General features: G+C 45.3%; 1 protein-coding gene across 13 annotated transcripts in view; it reads left to right on the top strand.

The window, feature by feature from the left end:
- LOC105024623 (protocadherin alpha-C2) overlaps positions 1-19,023 on the top strand; it is a 98,689-nt gene that overhangs the window by 67,556 nt on the left and 12,110 nt on the right. For 12 of the 13 annotated variants that reach the window (XM_034293321.1, XM_034293322.1, XM_029121146.2 and 9 more), the window contains exon 2: positions 15,052-15,110. In XM_034293321.1, coding sequence (XP_034149212.1) covers positions 15,052-15,110 — 59 coding nt within the window. Of the gene's footprint in view, positions 1-9,499; positions 12,530-15,051; positions 15,111-19,023 lie in introns of those variants that run through there. The other variant, XM_010902514.5, reaches the window with a different exon arrangement.

The raw sequence follows: 19,023 nt of genomic DNA, 5'->3' as shown, positions 1-19,023 counted from the left end.
GCTAGTGATTCTTCTCACTTGTTTTATTGCTACTACCAGGTGTGCCTTTGGTAGAGTTTAACTGAAAAGTCAGCGAGTCAGTCAGTCATATAAGTCTGTGAACTGTGGAGTAGGGTTGAAGGATACCAACTGATACCTGTGTTAGAAATCGGCGGTTTCGTATAGTGGTCAAATAATGTAGAACATGTATTGAATCGAGGGAGAGGTTCGCCCAAGTTTGCAGCTCGGATGTCATTCAGTGAATGTTCCATTATCTTCTCACTGTAATGTTAGTTGCCAGCTAGCCTATACATTAAGGACGTTTCTACATTGCAAAGATCAGGTTTCCAGGACAGTAACCCCCATGCCAAATGGTCAATGTAAACATTCCTATGGCCATTAGAGCACAACCTACAGAGAGAGATAATCTAAACAGAGAGGTTTCTGTTGTTCTCATCATCTAGGCACATCCACTTACAATGAAACGTACATAGATATTATAATTGTTAATGCTCAGATTCTACAGTCCCCCCTATCAAACATTTAAAGAAAAACATTACATGTTTAATAAAACATTACAAGTACAATTAAATTCCTAATGAAAAGAAAAGGCCCACACACTTATGTTACAAATGACTAAGATGAAGCAACAAAAAGAGTATCTGACCAATCGGGTCTTATTTTTCCTCAAATGAAAATGATTGTAAACAAGACAATTGACACACCACACTCCGACACATAACTCAATGTTTGACAGTCATCAATCCTGTCCCCACCTCAGATTATAAAGGTCAAGAAACATTGACATCAACAGGTTATTATCAGTGTTAATGGTGTTCAGCAGAAAATCAGACTCAACATGACATCATGATTAAAACATGTCCCCCTAAGTCCATTGAACAATCAAACCCCCCCTTGTCCGTATCATGATCCATGCGACAATATCATACCAAAATACTTATGCATATCCTGTTGTACCTGTGACAGATTCTACTTTTAAAATAGGGAAAACATCTACCTTTGACAGGAGCCACCAATAATAGGGAACAATTCACAATTCAAACATACCCTGATAGCTGTCATAATGTAGATCATTAAGCATCATCACAAAATACGCCAAAGTCCAATACTGGGATTGTCATCGTACAGTGTTTCCCACCTGTCTTGCGAGAAACAAACCTTCATACATATGAAATCACCATATTAGTTAATTTAGGAAAATCTTAGATTGTAAGGAAAGAAGTGTCCTTTAGATCTTGTCTTCAGTTTTCTTTGTCTTGCATCAGTGATGAAAGTTCCAATACCAGTTATTGCAGTCAGTGTGATGTGGACCCAGCAAATTGCCTGGTTGTCCTAACAAGTCAGTGTAGGTGTGTAGTGGAGTAGTGAGTCTCCAACATTTCACTAATTCAGATAAACACCACAACAGTGTCTTCCACTGTGTTGGGACCATGTGACCTTTCCAGTCAACTGGCCCATGGTACTCTGACCTGTAGTATGTGTAGTCCTTCAGGACTCTCAGGTGGATTCTCTTCTCATCTCACTGTCGATGATTCATCTAAAAATGGAGTGTGAAGCCAAGTGTTCTGACCCTGTCATCGTTCTGCCATATGAGTGGTCAGGAAGATTTGGAACAGATTCACCCAGTGTAGTTGTAGAAATCCTTCTTGAACATTTTGCTGGTACTCACACACTCAGTTGTCTGTGTCCAGTCAGTGACGTGATGTATCATCAGAAAAGGGGTTGTGATGTCCTGATCTGTTGAAAGTATAACTACAAAACAATGATTAGTGTGGTTCAACAGTCCATCTGACTTTCATCCACTGGGTATGGTTCCATTCACTAACACCATCAAAGACATCAATGTGCAACACGGTCGCTTGTGTGAAGGAATTATAAACCATATAACCTATTAACTAATTTTACAACATAGCTAAACAGCTCTCAAATTTGACTTTACCACAGTACCATCACACAGGTCTGTGAAATTGGCTATTATGCATTTTGTAATATCCTGTAGTTTCCTGGCACATGCCTAACTAAATTGTTTGGCTCCCTAGGGGATAAGCTGCACAACTAAATTGTAGGAGTGAAAAACCCCAGCCCATGTGCAGTGGTTTACCTGTTGCAACTACCAGGGCAATTGTATTAGCATAGCTACAGCATACAAATTTAGCATTTTTACAGGCAACGGCCAAACTACCTCATGGCAAACACAAACAGTGTCTTGATTAATCTCCAAAATGTTAGGGAATTGTTCTATCATCAACAATGGGGGATGACTTTAGGTCTCTACCCTCACTTCAGTTGGTTTCAATATCATAAATTTCAACCTTTAAGCTAATGAGAGGAAAATATATTCAGCTTTCACTTAATCTTTGTTTATCCCAAAACTGAATTTGCTTGTGTTGGTAAAATTACCACAGAAGAGACCAGTCTGAACACTCAAATATAACCCTTAGTAATAGGCTACTCTGATGTAATGGGAAAGGTTGCTAGAGGCCATCCCAGTGGATCTGCCGCCCATCCTGAAGCTCTGTGCTCCACCCATTTATGGTGAGCCATTAAAAAGGACAAATGTTTATGGTCCTCAGACTATCCTATCAATTTAGCCAGCATCTTTTGTTAACCAAAGATTTCGATGTAGTGTCCAACCCATCTAATATTTTAGCATTTAGTAAAAATGTGCTTATTATTATCTACACAACAACTCAACATTAGGGTGGAAATTAAGAAAACTCTTAAACAGAGATGTTTCTGTTGTTCTCATTATCCAGGCACATTCACTTCCAATGAAACGTACATTCATATTGTAATTGTTAATGCTCAGATTCCACACCTGTGTTACTCAACTTATTTATAACTTATTTATTCACACACACACACACACACACACACACACACACACACACACTGATGTTCAGTTTTCAGGCCCGTAGTTTCACCAGTGTATGCTAGCAAGAGCAGTTGGCCTAAACTGTGTCACTGTCCCTCTCAGCTCCTCTGCCTTAGTTTCATTGTTGTCGCTGAGAGTAGGTGACAATTGCATAAACGCCATCCCTGGGGGTCAGTCGTGCGTCCTTAACAGAGGACGTGGATGAGTCCAGCTGTAAGTGGGGCAGGCTTGGTTCCGCCAGGTCCATCTGGCCGAGGCAGATACATGGATTAGAGGCTTCTGGGCCTGCAGCTGGGTACGCTGAACCAATCCCACCTGCATTATGTGTGAAAGGCACTAGGATTCACTGTCCCTGCTGCACTGAGGGCGATACTGCAGGCTCAATCCCCAGAGAGATGTGCCTGGGCCAGTGCTTTGCTCTGTCTCTCCCCCACTCACTCTCCCTCTCTTCAGTTCCCTTTATCTATCCCCTATTCTCTCCCTCTCTTCCTGACTCCCTCTATTTCTCCCCCTTTGGCCCCCTCCTTCTCTCCCCAGATCCCTATATTTCTCTCCCCCTTTCTCTCTCGGTTCCCCTCTCTCTCCCCCTTTCTCTCTCGGTTCCCCATCTCTCTCCCACTTTGTCTCTCTTCTTCTATCCCCTTTTCTCTATCTCCCCCTCTCCCCCCGATTCCCTTTATATCTCCCCCTCACTCTCTCTGGTCTCCTAATAACACAGACTTTTCTTGGTTCTGGCTTTTGTCTTTGAGGTTTTCACAAATGTCACAGTGTCCTGTTGTATTACAGCCTGCTATCCTGAACAGAGAGCTACACTAATCCCTAATACGATTTCCATATTTCCTCTAACTCTTTGTAAGTGCGTCAGGAGTCAGGATGAACCAGTTGAGCAGATTCAGTCTCTTTGTTCTCATGGTTAATCATGGCCTCCCTGAGAATATGAGATTACTCACTTCCAGCCCACCTCTTGTTGGTGGGTTTATGGATTACTATTAAGACCTATTGGGAGCATTTCTTGGCTGTTTTTACTGGTTTACCCTACATATAAAGTGTTGCACACTGAGATGATGCATCTCTTAATGAGGGATCTATGTGAAGTGATGTCAATTTCTACATTTGATCCCGTCCTATTGTATGTGAAATGGAGATTGCAAGATACATTGTGTTTAGGTCTTCTGCACAGTATTACTGTGTGACTGATATTGTTACTAATTTTACTGTAGTAAGTCGTGCTGCATCAGGCAGAGAGACGATGGAGAGAAGAGGGCTGGGAGGGGAGGTCTTCTCCTTGTGTTTTTGCCTTCAGCAAACCTGCTCCCAACGCCCAGGGGAATGCAGGCACAATTGTAGATTGATATTAATAGACTGAAATATTCAGGAGCATCTGTGTTTGGTTTACGCTGAGAACAGCAATAAGGAGGGTGTGTCAATTAATATGCAGAGTCACACTCCCATTCAGACACAGACACACACACACACACGTTGTCCTGCGGGCTGTGCAGGATTCCTGCCAGTATTATTCCACCCTGTATTTCTCCACTGCACCAGTGAAGCCAGAGCGAAGGCAGTGGATGGGGGAAAAGGTGTGGCCTGACACACACAGACACATCTCAATGTGTGCTTCTCCTTCTCCTCCCTGCCTCATTCCTCCCCTCTCCTCTCTGTGGTCGGCGTGTCTTTGTGTTGTGTTCCCTGGTTATTGGTTGGACAGATGATTCGCGAATGTCGTCTGGTCTATCAGTCATACCTCTCATCCTGTATTGTTGGGCAGGGACTGGGGAGCGGGAGGGGGAGCAGCTGCTGGCCTCGTCAGTGTGACACACATACGTGCACACACACACAGTTGCAGTCTTCACTTCACTATTACATTCTACTTCATCGTACAAAATAGCTCCCACAATATCTTATGCTATTTGGCTTGCGCAGGAAGATGCAGCATGCCCATTCTAAATGTCAATTTCATGGCACATCTGATGGTAGTCTTGTGGTCATCTACCGTAATAATAATAATGTAGTCTGTGGTCATCTACCGTAATAATAATACTGTAGTCTGTGGTCATCTACAGTAATAATAATACTGTAGTCTGTGGTCATCTACCGTAATAATAATACTGTAGTCTGTGGTCATCTACCGTAATAATAATACTGTAGTCTGTGGTCATCTACTGTAATACGACTGTCCTTCTTCCACACACATCACTTGGTCTGCTCACATTCAAAGGTCATGGGCCTGAGCCAACAACAAACCATCATTACAGATCAGCACTGACATGAACGCATGTGACGAGAAGAGATATATTGTACAGGGAGGGAGGAAGAGGAGGAACCAGAGAGAGAGAGGGTGAGAGAGAGAGAACACGTACAAAGACACACTGCAAGATCCCTTTACCTGTAATATACCACTGAAGTATGTGATGTGTGTCATTAATAAGTGATGAGTGAATCATCAGGAAGTATACGACTTGTGTTTAATGGAGTCTGCTCTTTCATGTGCATGGACATACAGCTTTGAGGTCTAGGCTCTGAGAATGTAATGTTTCAGGCAGTCTGTGTTATTTGGCTGGCATGTTTTTGTTAAGTACTGGCTGCAGGTGGCAGACCAAGCTAAGCTGAGCTGTTTGAATCTGCTAGATAATGTAGTTCTCTGACGCCCTCTGCCTGTGAATGGGCATCACTGAACATAGAAGAATAGGACTTTTTTGGCTTTCTATGAAAGGCTGACATTTGTCTACTCGTAGCCCGGACCTGTATCTAATAGAAATCTTCAGTGCTTCACATGGTTCATGTTCTTGGCTTTTTCTCACTCCATGAATCACTAATTCTGCAGTTGCTGTTTGGATTAAGTTTGAACTGTGCTACCTTAGTGATTGTTAACTCACAAAATCAAGATCAGATTATTCAATCAATCATGGCATTAAATGTTAAGAATATGACATAAACGTAACTGTTGACAACATGACATAACAGTAACTGCTGATAGCAAGACATTCTGTAACTGTAACTGTTGGCAACAGATGCTGCAGTATACAGGATCTCACAAAAGTGAGTACACACCTCACATTTTTGTAAACATTTGATTATATCTGTTCATGTGACAACATTGAAGAAATGACACTTTGCTACAATGTAAAGTAATGAGTGAACAGTTGTATAACAGTGTAAATTTGCTGTCCCCTCAAAATAACACAACACACAGCCATTTATGTTTAAACCGCTGGCAACAAAACTGAGTACACCCCTAAGTGAAAATGTCCAAATTGGGCCCAAAGTGTCAATATTTTCTGTGGGCACCATTATTTTCCAGCACTGCCTTAACCCTCTTGAGCATGGAGTTCACCAGAGCTTCACAGGTTGCCACTCAAATCCTCTTCCACTCATGAGGACATCACGGAGCTGGTGGATGTTAGAGACATTGCGCTCCTCCACCCTCTGTTTGAGGATGCCCCACAGATGCTCAATAAGGTTTTGCTCTGTAGACCAATGTGATGCAGTGTGCGGCGTATGGTCTGAGCACTGACAGGCTGACCCCCCACCCCTTCAACCTCTGCATCAATGCTGGCAGCACTCATATGTCTACATCCCAAAGAAAACCACTGGATATGACGCTGAGCATGTGCACTCAACTTCTTTGGGCGACCATGGCAAGGCCTGTTCTGAGTAGAACCTGTCCTGTTAAACCGCTGTATGGTCTTGGCCACCATGCTGCTGCTCAGTTTCAGGGTCTTCCAATCTTCTTATAGCCTAGGCCATCTTTATGTAGAGCAAAAAAACAAAATTAAGATCCTCAGAGAGTTCTTTGCCATGAAGTGCCAAGATGAACTTCCAGTGACCAGTATGAGGGAGTGTGAGAGCGATAACACCAAATTTAACACACCTGCTCCCCATTCACACCTGAGACCTTGTAACACTAACGAGTCACAGGGAAAATGGCTAATTGGGCCCCATTTGGACATTTTCACTTAGGGGTGTACTCACTTTTCTTGCCAGTGGTTTAGACATTAATAGCTGTGTGTTGTGTTATTTTGAGGGGACAGCAAATGTACACTGTTATACAAGCTGTTCACTCACTACTTTACATTGTAGCAAAGTGTCATTTCCTCAGTGTTGTCACATGAACAGATATAATCAAATATTTGCATAAATGTGAGGGGTGTACTCACTTTTGTGAGATACTGTATGGATGTATGCATGTGTGTGTGTGTATATATATATATACTCACCTAAAGGATTTTTAGGAACACCATGCTAATACTGTGTTTGACCCCCTTTCGCCTTCAGAACTGCCTTAATTCTACGTGGCATTGATTCAACAAGGTGCTGAAAGCATTCTTTAGAAATGTTGGCCCATATTGATAGGATAGCATCTTGCAGTTGATGGAGATTTGTGGGATACACATCCAGGGCACGAAGCTACCGTTCCACCACATCCCAAAGATGCTCTATTGGGTTGAGATCTGGTGACTGTGGGGGCCATTTCAGTACAGTGAACTCATTGTCATGTTCAGGAAACCAATTTGAAATGATTCGAGCTTTGTGACTTGGTGCATTATCCTGCTGGAAGTAGCCATCAGAGGATGGGTACATGGTGGTCATAAAGGGATGGACATGGTCAGAAACAATGCTCAGGTAGGCCGTGGCATTTAAACGATGCCCAATTGGCACTAAGAGGCCTAATTTTTCCCAGAGCTGTATATGTGTGTAGGGAAGGGGTTTCTTATTGCTGACCCCGCATGATTGTTACACCTTCCCATGCTCAATGCCATATTATTAGTCCCAGTGACAATGTCAGCTTGTAAGACTGGCTGGCGATGCTCGACCCATTCGGATCGGTGTATCAGAGCAGACAGAGAATACACTGGCTGGAACTGATGAGGAGGATCTTGGAAATCATCACTCATCGCCCAGAGCCCTCTCATTACAACCGAGTGCCCAGAGAAGGGAAGTGAGGTCATCAGGCCACAGCCGGAGCTCTGGTACTGGGGCAGAGTTCATATGGAGGAGTTTAGGGTTAAAATTCCTCGCCTGGGGCTCAGTGACTCGCATGGAGTAAACTATGACACTGTGGATTAGCTACACACACGTACAGACACGCTTACATTAGTACACAGTCCCAGACTCAGGCCATGCAGTTTTTGTGGCCACCTCATGTACGAATGATGCTTGGAGATAATGCACGGGATGATGTTTGGTGATAATGCACGGAATGGTGCTTGGTGATAATGCACGGGATGACGCTTTGAGATAATGCACAGGATGCAGATTTGGGAAATTCAAAGCTAGATTAATCTGCTTCCACATCTTCTGAGCCTGCCAGGGAATGTTTCAACTAATTTTAGATGACCAGGATACTTTTCAGGTTATTGTTCTGAGACCAGACACTGATCTGAATCCATAGGTGAACACTGTTAATGTTGTAATCTAATATCAATCACTTGCATTGATGTACATATGTTATAAGACAAATTTAGAATCTGAAAGTCTCTGTTGGCTTTTTGAGGTGTTGGGATGGACTGGGCAGATATCAGCAGGCGCTATCCAATTTGTGCAAGGTTGAGACCTTCTACAATACTGCAGTGAGTCATGGGCACTAGAGGGCACCCACTGTCATATCTAGTCATTCTGTTTCTGGGCTCACCCCTGTCACATCTAGTCATTCTGTTTCCGGGCTCACCCCTGTCACATCTAGTCATTCTGTTTCTGGGCTCACCCCTGTCACATCTAGTCATTCTGTTTCCGGGCTCACCCCTGTCACATCTAGTCATTCTGTTTCTGGGCTCACCCCTGTCACATCTAGTCATTCTGTTTCTGGGCTCACCCCTGTCACATCTAGTCATTCTGTTTCTGGGCTCACCCCTGTCACATCTAGTCATTCTGTTTCTGGGCTCACCCCTGTCACATCTAGTCATTCTGTTTCTGGGCTCACCCCTGTCACATCTAGTCATTCTGTTTCTGCATTAACACTCTTCAGCTGCAGTCGGCTGTAATTTCCCATTAATTATGAGAACATTAGGGGAGATGAGGGTGAGGGCAGGGAGACAGGGAGGAGTTCAGACGAGATGTTTCTTTTAATTCTGTTGCTGTGGTGTCAGTAGCAGATTCTGGGTCCTCATTCTCCCTTGCTCAGGGTGCTGTTCTGCTGTGTAGTTTTTGTGTTTGTCTGTGTTTGCTCTCTCAAATGGGGGTGCCTCAGCTGGAATCCAGCACATTTTCAGAAGTGCACTGGTCATAGAGGAAACAAGGATTCTCAGGGGAATGGAGGGTATGTCTGAACTTGGGTGTCTTGTCAGCCTTGACAGTCAGGTCACACTCTAAAGAGAATGTACCACTGTCTGGGGTTCAAAGGTCATCGTGATGTTGTGTCAACCTGAAGGGGAGTAGAGCCATCAGCCTTTTATCCACTGAATTGGATCCCACTCATGGTTCTGTGTCCTCCACTTTTCTGTCTGGCTAAATGTCATTCAGGCTCAAATTCAAATAAGCATAATTGACAGAATATTATATTCATACAGTGAAGTTTCAAAAGCAAATCATACAAATAGAACATAACTTGAATAATGAAGAAAGATAAGGTCTGGAAATTGATATCCCATGATCCCAACTCTTGCGCTCAGTCTCTTAACTATATCACACTTGGTGTCTTTCTCTCTCGTGCTCCTCCTCTCTCTTTCTCTCTCTCTTGTTCTCCCTTTCGCTGTCCCACTCGCTTTATTCGATGTTTCAGCATCGATGCTATGCGTACTCCGTTGTTACGTTGTAATAGCTGCTCCATTTTATTACGAAAAAGACACGTCGGTTCCGTTTGCATATGATGTGGAAAGAAGCTGCTAAAATCTAGCCAGACGTTTTTGAGCATACGGCCCCTCCCCCTACGCAGTACCAGTGGCAGGGAAACACACCCGTCAGCCGCGCGCAGAGAAAAGGAAAAAAAGGCATCACGGACAAAGGAAACATGAATGCATTGAAGAAGTATCCATTTAAAGAAATAATGCAATGGATGTGCCGCTTCTCCTGCATCTAACGGGGAACCAATTAGCCTATTTTAATGCGGTGGTGGGAGGCAAGGTACTGCAAGTTAAAAAGACGGAAAGCTGTATTTAATCCGTCTGCGGATCCCATGAGCTTGCAATGGCTGTAACAGGGATATGTTACTGTATAGGAAACAATGTGCCTCTTTCTTTTGTTGTATTTTTATTATTTTGTGGCCTTTCACTTGGACAATTACGGTACTCTATTCCCGAGGAATTAGAAAATGGAGCGGAGATAGGTGATCTTGTGCAGGACTTGGGATTGGATATCCGAATGCTCTCCAATCGAAAGATAAAGGTAACCTCCTCTACTGGAAAACGCTATGTGGATGTCAATCCCAAAAATGGGAAATTATTTGTCAATGAAAGAATCGACAGAGAGACGCTGTGTGACTTGAGCAGCACCTGTCTTATAAATTTAGAGGTGCTTGTTGAAAATCCATCCGAGGTGCACAATGTCGAGGTGGAGATTGGGGATACAAATGACAACGCGCCGCATTTCCCTAGAGACGAGTATCAACTGGAAATTACAGAATCGGTTTTACCAGGGTCTCGCTTCCCTATTGAGAATGCACTGGATCCCGACGTGGGATCGAATTCCGTTCGTCTATATCGTCTCAGCCCAAACGAACACTTCGCGCTGGATTCCAACAAACCCTCCCTCAACAGCAAGCATATTGAACTCGTGCTCAAGAAGCCCCTTGACCGTGAGCTGGCGCCTTACCACAAATTTATTCTAACTGCTGCAGACGGCGGAACCCCAGCAAAAACCGGTTCAGCTCAAATAAATGTTAGAGTCCTGGACACTAATGACAATATACCTTTATTTGACAGCTCAGTTTACAAAGTCAAATTATTAGAAAACTCACCAAAAGACACGCTGGTGATCAAATTAAACGCCACAGACCTTGATGAGGGTACCAATGGGGAAGTCTACTATTCTTTCAGCAGCTACACTCCGGAGAGAGTCAGACAGATGTTCAGCATGGACAGCAACACAGGAGAGATCCGAGTGAGAAGCAATGTAGACTATGAAGAAACCACCTCCTACGAGATGTATATTCAGGCCATGGATAGAGGTCCCGGTGCCGTGGCGGCCCACTGTAAAGTGGTGGTGGAGGTGGTTGATGTGAATGACAATGTCCCAGAGATAGTGCTGTCCTCTCTCTCCAGCCCAGTGAGGGAGGACGCCCGGGCTGACACCGTGGTGGCCTTGGTCAGCGTCACAGACCGGGACTCTGGGAACAACAAGCAGGTGAGCCTGGAGATACCCCCGGGCCTCCCCTTTAAGATCAAGTCCTTCCGAAACTACTACACCCTGGTCACCTCCGCCTTCCTGGACCGCGAGACCACTGCGGCCTACAACGTCACCCTCAGTGCCACTGACGGCGGCGCCCCTCCCCTCTCCTCCCAGAAGACCATCCAGGTGGACGTGGCTGATGTGAATGACAACCCGCCGCGATTCGAGCAGACCTCCTACACGGTGTACGTGCCGGAGAACAACGCCCCCGGGGCGTCCATGTGCACGGTCAAGGCCCAGGACGCGGACGTCAACGAGAACGCGCGCATCACTTACACCGTCCTGAACGACAACAACCACGGGATCCCCGTCACCTCCTACGTCTCGGTGAAGGCCGACACGGGTGAGGCCTACGCCCTGCGCGCCTTCGACTACGAGTCACTCAGGGAGTTCCACTTCCAGGTCAAAGCTCAGGACGGGGGCATCCCGCCCCTCAGCCGGGTCGCCACCGTCTACATCTACATCATGGACCAGAACGACCACGTGCCCGAGATCGTCAATCCCCCGGGCAACGGCACGCGCTCCACCGAGACGGTGCTGAAGAACGCGGAGGCGGGCGCCCTGGTCACCAAGGTGGTGGCGTACGACGCTGACGCGGGTCCCAACGCCTGGTTGATCTATGTGCTGGATCAGTCCACAGACCTGGACCTGTTCAAAGTGCACGAACACACCGGAGAGATCCGCACCACGCGTCGGGTCCTGGAGGACAACTCCACGTCCTTCAGCCTGACGGTGCTGGTGAGGGACCACGGCCAGCCTCCTCTGTCCTCCACGGCCACGGTGAACGTGGCCGTCATGGAGGTGCCGCCCAAGGTGACCCCCGACCCCAAGAAGGTCATCCGGCCCTACAACCCGCTGCTGTTCTCCAACCTGACCCTCTACCTTATCGTGGCCCTGAGCGCCACCACCTTCGTGTTCCTGGTGACCGTGGTGGTCCTGGCCATCGTCCGCTGCCACGCCTACTGCACTCAGCCTGGGTCCTGCTCCCCCTGCTGTGTGTCCCAGAAGGCGGCCCCTGACGGCAGGGGCGGCAACGCGGTAGTCGGTTCGGGGGGCGGCGGTGGCGGAGGACAGCCAGGTAACAACGTGGTGCTCCGGAGAGACCTGAAGGTGGAGCCTCATTACATCGAGGTGCGAGGGAACGGCTCTCTGACCAAGACTTACTGCTACAAGACCTGTCTGACGGCCACATCCGGCAGCGACACCTTCATGTTCTACAACACGGGACGGCCCATCAGTGGCACCTGGGGATCTGAGCGCTTCTTCACAGGCGGTAGCGGGTTCGTACGGAGACTGAGCATGCCCGACGCTTCGCTGCAAGTCTGTCCGGAGGTGTGTGGTTTTCCTCAGGCCAGGGCTGCTCGTTTCAGCACGCGTTCCGTCATATTGTCAAGGACTGTAGAGGCTCACTGATTCCGTATGCCAGGTCCTTTGTGAAATCATTTTTGACTACGTTCTCATATTGTGGGTTTGTTGTGCCGGTACGTCTTGAGATAAAGCCATAGTCGTTGTGTTTCTTAAGGTCGGGCCAGTGAGTGTGTCTGTGAGTTTCTGTGTTCTTTTCCACAGTTGAACAGTGTAGCTACTTCCTCCACCTAGCTCAGCACTCACATTGCATTAGTGTCAGATATGAAGACTTTCTGGTGTCCTGCTTGTATTTCTGATGAATCAGGCGTTTGTGCCTCACTTTGGCGGTGTCATCACATATTCAAAAGAGTGCAGGTCATTTTAACTCTACCAACGGCTCTGTCTCTGTCCAAGGCTATTTGACTTCATCATACCTGACTCTGTCCGTTTTAAATATGGCTGCACAGTATCTGCCTGTGTTCGTGTGTGTGTGTGTGTATATATTATGTTTTGTCCTTGTTTGGCCCCATCATGTCATCCAGGCAATATATTCAAGATCCTCCCAGTGTGTATACACTTCATCCGTCCTCTTCAGTCTGCCTCTTTGGCTCTTGACTCGGGGCATTTCCTGCCTCCTCCCTGCAGAGCTGTGCTGCCGTAGAAATGTGTCGGCATTCATGTCAAGTGTTTCTTAGGAGTCAAGGCTGAGCGCTACGGGAAATTACATATTGGCAGCCCTGCATGTGTGTACCGCAACAGAGCAGGACTGATAAGTACTGGAGAAGCACTGATGATACATTTGTTGTCCTGAGAGGAACCTCTGGTTTGATGTGTGAATTAAGTTCCCCCGGGCCATTGGTTTCTCCCCAGTGTGACTTATCAATAGGCAAGCCTTATTTGAATCAGAGTACCTGACTAGGTGTCATAATACAATACACCTTCCTGGAGAGTGGAGAAATGGCTCTGTTAAGCTTCCACGTCTTGTTGAATCTATGGATGCTCTGGTTATATTAGCCACGTTTTCACGTCCGTTAAAGGTCTGTCCCTGTTTAATTGGCGTGAAGTCATGTTTACTCTAATGAGTAGAGATGGGGGCTGTGTGCTCTAATGGGCTAGCTGGCGGACTGTCTGATGCTCTCTGTTCAGCACAATGCTCTGGGGGTTGCATAGGTTTAGGATCAAAATGTTTTCAGAGTGTTGCCAGAACCTAGTGCAGAGGTAAAATGGGGTTGGTGAACCTAGTGCAGAGGTAAAATGGGGTTGGTGAGAATGTTTTGGGGGTGAGGTTGTGGTGATGATTGCTTCAAGACTGTCTGTCAGTGGTGTAGAAGCACAATAAGCAGAGTTAGTGTGGCTCAGATGAGAGTGAAAATAGAAATAAAATTAACCTCTAGCCACTGTTTCTCAGCCCCTCAAATTACATTAACTGAGATAGGCTGTGTCTCAGATGAGGATATACTCCCCTCAGAATTGAAAAACTAATTAAATACTATAATGATCTAATGTTATCTTGGTGCTGGTGCTTGTTGTGAGTGTCTGTTCTAGTGTCTTGAAACTTTACAGTACCTACAGGTCTGATGTCTTAAGTCAGTACAGTACCTACAGGTCTGATGTCTTGGCTTGGACTTGGCTAGGGCTCAAAGGTCCTTTATGAAACTGCATGCTATTTTTAAACCTTGTAGATAGAAAACTAAATTGCACACTTTAATTATTGAAATTGGCTGAAAACACACATCTATATGAAGCAGCATATGGAGAACATCAATGAACTTGAGGAATGTGTGATTGCCCTGGTTGAGCTGCCCTCAGCCCCTTAAGCTCAGTTCAACAGGAGCAGGGATGGAGAATGTGGTTGCCCTGGTGACAGAGAGGCCCTTTCTGATTGGATTAGCTTAATGCCCAGCTGCAGTGTGACTTATGAGGCAATAATTTACCAAGGCTGCCTGGAGCACTCAACTTCATCTGCACCAGACTGAGAGACACACAATATGATAAACACACCCATACCCAAACTCAAAAAAGCCTCTCCCATACAGAGATACAGGGTCTCTATTAATGGATCAAAGTGTCTCTTAATGATACCATTTCTATAGTGTGTGTGGGCGGGGGTGGGTGGGGGGTAATATATCCCAGTTGTTATCAGAAAAAGGTTTTCCTTTCCCCATTTCAGAAGGATATTTTGTTTGGCATAATTGTCAGCTTTTTAATTGGGGTTAGAATTTGGGTTATGGTTAGGCATTACCTGTTAGTTTTAGAGTTAGGCTTTAGGGCTAGGTTCAGTTTAAGCATAAATGTTGGGTTATTGAGATTAGGTTGAGGTTAGGATTACGTTTAGGTTGATGTTTAGAGTAAGGATTCGTTAACATATTGTCTTCCAGAAGTGCAGAGCAGGATGCAGGGATGTGTACCATGATTAATTAAAGAGACCATATCTAGCTTGCATGATATCAAACTAACTTTTCTCTATTTGACTCCCCTCCTCTCTTTTTTTTTTTTACTTCTTTCAGCCAAAAGCCCCAAATGCAGACTGGCGGTACTCTGCTTCATTGAGGGCAGGGATGCAGAGGTAAGCACTTGACTATTTTGCCCTCATGGGATTTCTACCCTTAAAATGATTGCCAAACTCCACCCCACCTCAGTGTTGTCAGGGATATTCCCTCTCTTTTATCTGGGAAATCCCTTATCCGGTATGGTCCTTTACGTCCCACTGATTTACCAGATTACCCGTTACTTGTTACCTGACAGTATATTGTCACTGTCAGATATTAAAATTATGGTATGTTACCAGATCAGACAAAACAACATGCCAAAAGACAGCTCTTCGACCAGAAGATCAGACGTGTTATGACCACAGACAGCTCTCTGACCAGTTCATATGATATTTTATGGCCCCGGGTAATGGTGATGGACCCCCTCAGAGCTGGGCTATGCTCAATAATGGAGCATACATGCACATAGAAAGGAACAGCCAGAAACTGAAACCCTGCTTCTTTGCTCTGACATATTGAATATAGGTCATCTACATTCTGAAAGACACTCCCCCCAGATACACTGTCCTTCAGCAGGCACCGTGAAGGACAAGCGAGCGGATGCACTGACTGGGAGGTTTATCAACCCCAGACACATATGTACACAAACATACAACAACACATACACACCCAGTGGTGCTAACTGTTTTTTCAATTAGATGTATGTGTCAGTCAGTAGGCCCTGGGGTTTGGTCCGTCACTGTGTGTCTGTGCGTGCGTGCGTGCGTGCGTGTGCGTGTGGAGGCTAAGGAGAGAAGGTGTGAACAGAGACTGCAGAGGACATTTTAGATTAATAACAACACTTCCATGACAATGGATAAATACTCTCCTCCAGAGACGAGGCTTCTGCCCTGCATACAGTTTAGCCTTTATAATGGACTTACACAATCATCCGCGCAGTGCAGGTCCTTTTCCAAAGTATGTCAATGGAGTAGGATTCTACAGTTTGGTTTTAAACCATTTAGCAGTGTTGATTTCTCTGTTGTCGACTCTATAATAATTCACCTCCACCATTTTGGCATTGCTGCAGCTGAGTTTAAAATGGCTGTACAGATACAATGTCTTGAAACACTTCACCTGCCCCTCTTACTGCAAGCAACCAATCTACATTCTAGTTTCCACCTCCCTTTCAATCTCCCCTCCCACACATATGCCCCAGATGCCCCTTTCTGACACCCCTCCCCCACGCAGACACACTCCGTTAGGTCCCCTCAGCTCTTATATCTCGACAAGCACCACGCTGTCACCCCCGACATCACCAAACGATGGACGCATATGAGCTGTTCTCAAAGCCCTATCTCTCCCTGATGGATCTACAGTATCTCACAAAAGTGAGTATACCCCTCATTTTTATTTTAAACATTTGATTATATCTGTTCATGTGACAACACTGAAGAAATGACACCTTGCTACAATGTAAAGTAGTGAGTGTATAGCTTGTATAACAGTGTACATTTGCTGTCCCCTCAAAATAACTCACACAGCCATTAATGTCTAAACCGCTGGCAACAAAAGTGAGTACACCCCTAAGTGAAAATGTCCAAATTGGGCTCAAAGTGTCAATATTTTGTGTGGCCACCATTATTTTCCAGCACTGCCTTAATTCTCTTGGGCATGGAGTTCACCAGAGCTTCACAGTCCTCTTCCACTCCTCCATGACGACATCATGGAGCTGGTGGATGTTAGAGACCTTGCGCTTATCCACCTTCTGTTTGAGGATGCCCCACAGATGCTCAATAGGGTTTAGGTCTGGAGACATGCTTAGCCAGTCCATCACCTTCACCCTCAGCTTCTTTAGCAAGGCAGTGGTCGTCTTGGAGGTGTGTTTGGGGTCGTTATCATGTTGAAATACTGCCCTGCGGCCCAGTCTCCGAAGTGAGGGGATCATGCTCTAATTCAGTATGTCACAGTACATGTTGGAATTCATGATTCCCTCAATGAACTGTAGCTCCCCAGTGCCGGCAGCACTCATGCAGACCCGGACCATGACACTCCCACCACCATGCTTGATTGTAGGCATGACACACAGCTTTCTTGTGCGTAATCTTTAGAAGAGGCTTCCTTCTGGGACGACAGCCATGCAGACCAATTTGATGCAGTGTGCGGTGTATGGTCTGAGCACTGACAGGCTGATCCCCCACCCCTTCAACCTCTGCAGCAATGCTGGCAGCACCCATACATCTATTTTCCAAAGACAACCTCTGGATATGATGCTGAGCATGTGCACTCAACATCTTTGGTCGACCATGGCGAGGCCTGTTCTTAGTGGAACCTGTCCTGTTAAAACCCTTTATGGTCTTGGCCACTGTGCTGCAGCTCAGTTTCAGTGTCTTGGCAATCTTCTTATAGCCTAGATCATCTTTGTGTAGAGCAAAAACTCTTTTTGAGTTGTTTGGCATGAGGTGTCATGTAGAACGTCCAGTGACCAGTATGAGGGAGTGTGAGAGCGAAGACACCAAATTTAACACACCTGCTCCCCATTCACACCTGAGACCTTGTAACACTAACGAGTCACATGACACAGAGGAGGGAAAATGGCTAATTGGGCCCAATTTCGACATTATCACTTAGGGGTGTACTCACTTTTGTTGCTAGCGGTTTAGCTGTGTGTTGTATTATTTTGAGGGGACAGCAAAGTACACTGTTATACAAGCTGTACACTCACTACTTTACATTGTAGCAAAGTGTCATTTCCTCAGTGTTGTCACATGAAAATATATACTCAAATATTTACATAAATGTGAGGGGTGTACTCACTTTGGGTGATATTTGTGAGTCATGAATGCCCTCAGGTTTGTGTGTTAGATATGATAGTGAATTGTGAAGTAGCACGGAGAGTTGTTACAAACCGTGAATCCTTTATTCCCCGGGATTTGTTGACACGGATTGATGCAGAAACGGAGAGGAGTGTGATGTAGACCATACGACTGTTCCCCTCCTCCTCCAGCTCCCTGCATGCTTATTAGATGTTTCGTAACTCACTCCGTAACACGCAAACACACACACACACATTCCCAGATAAACATCAGACTACAAGTTAAGAGACACACTGGGAACATCCACCAAATGAGCATGCTGCCAGACTTTCCTAAAAAAGACTGATTAAAAGCATGGGGTCAACAGTGAAGGAGCGATTAGAGATCAGGAAGAGGAAGTCTGTGTCTATGTGTTGGAATCAACGTCTGACTGCGTAGTTATTTTTAAATTCAAGCAATGTTGTCTCTTTCATTTTTCCTTTTGATCGGTGGAGAGCATTATTGGGTAAATGGCTGGACTATGGGAGTCCCTTTTTGACATATTGTATACAAACCTCATAAAAATGGAATGTGAAAAGTTAGCCTTTATTGATTAATAATCTGAGGATGGTTGTTTAACTGGGACCTGAACTCTAACTACAGTTAGACATTACTTAGGAAAATGAATTGAACACAAGTGTACCTGATAGCCGTTTGTGATGTTTTAAATGCTAACATGTATCCCGGAATTATGATATCAGGCAGGAAGAGTATATTTGCGGTAACAAGGTCATTGAAGACTTTGGGGGATAGAGGTCGAACACTGTCTTTGGTACGCAGTCCAAAACACTGATCACACAAAGTGGATAGTTCTGAAATCCGCTAAGATTTATTAATCCTAACAGACCAACCATGTCCTTACTTAAATTCATTGTTTTTGCTGTTGTAATTATCCATGATATTTCCATTGACAACTGTACTCAGTGCCCCCCAGCAAAATGTGCATTCATTTCTGATGTTATTTGTATGTGTTTCGCGCTATGCTGACAGTAAATATCCAAGTACAATGCTTGTATGGATGTCAACCCTAATTATGTTAATGTCACTGCAATAAAGTTAAACACAACAGCTATGATCATAGCTTCTACAAATGGGACATACACCGATCAGCCATAACATTATGACCACCTGCCTAATATTGTGCAGGTCCCACCTT

Source organism: Esox lucius, chromosome 7 (genome assembly GCF_011004845.1).
Source record: "Esox lucius isolate fEsoLuc1 chromosome 7, fEsoLuc1.pri, whole genome shotgun sequence".
NCBI lineage: Eukaryota > Metazoa > Chordata > Actinopteri > Esociformes > Esocidae > Esox > Esox lucius.
This window is presented reverse-complemented; position numbering and strand designations above follow the sequence as displayed.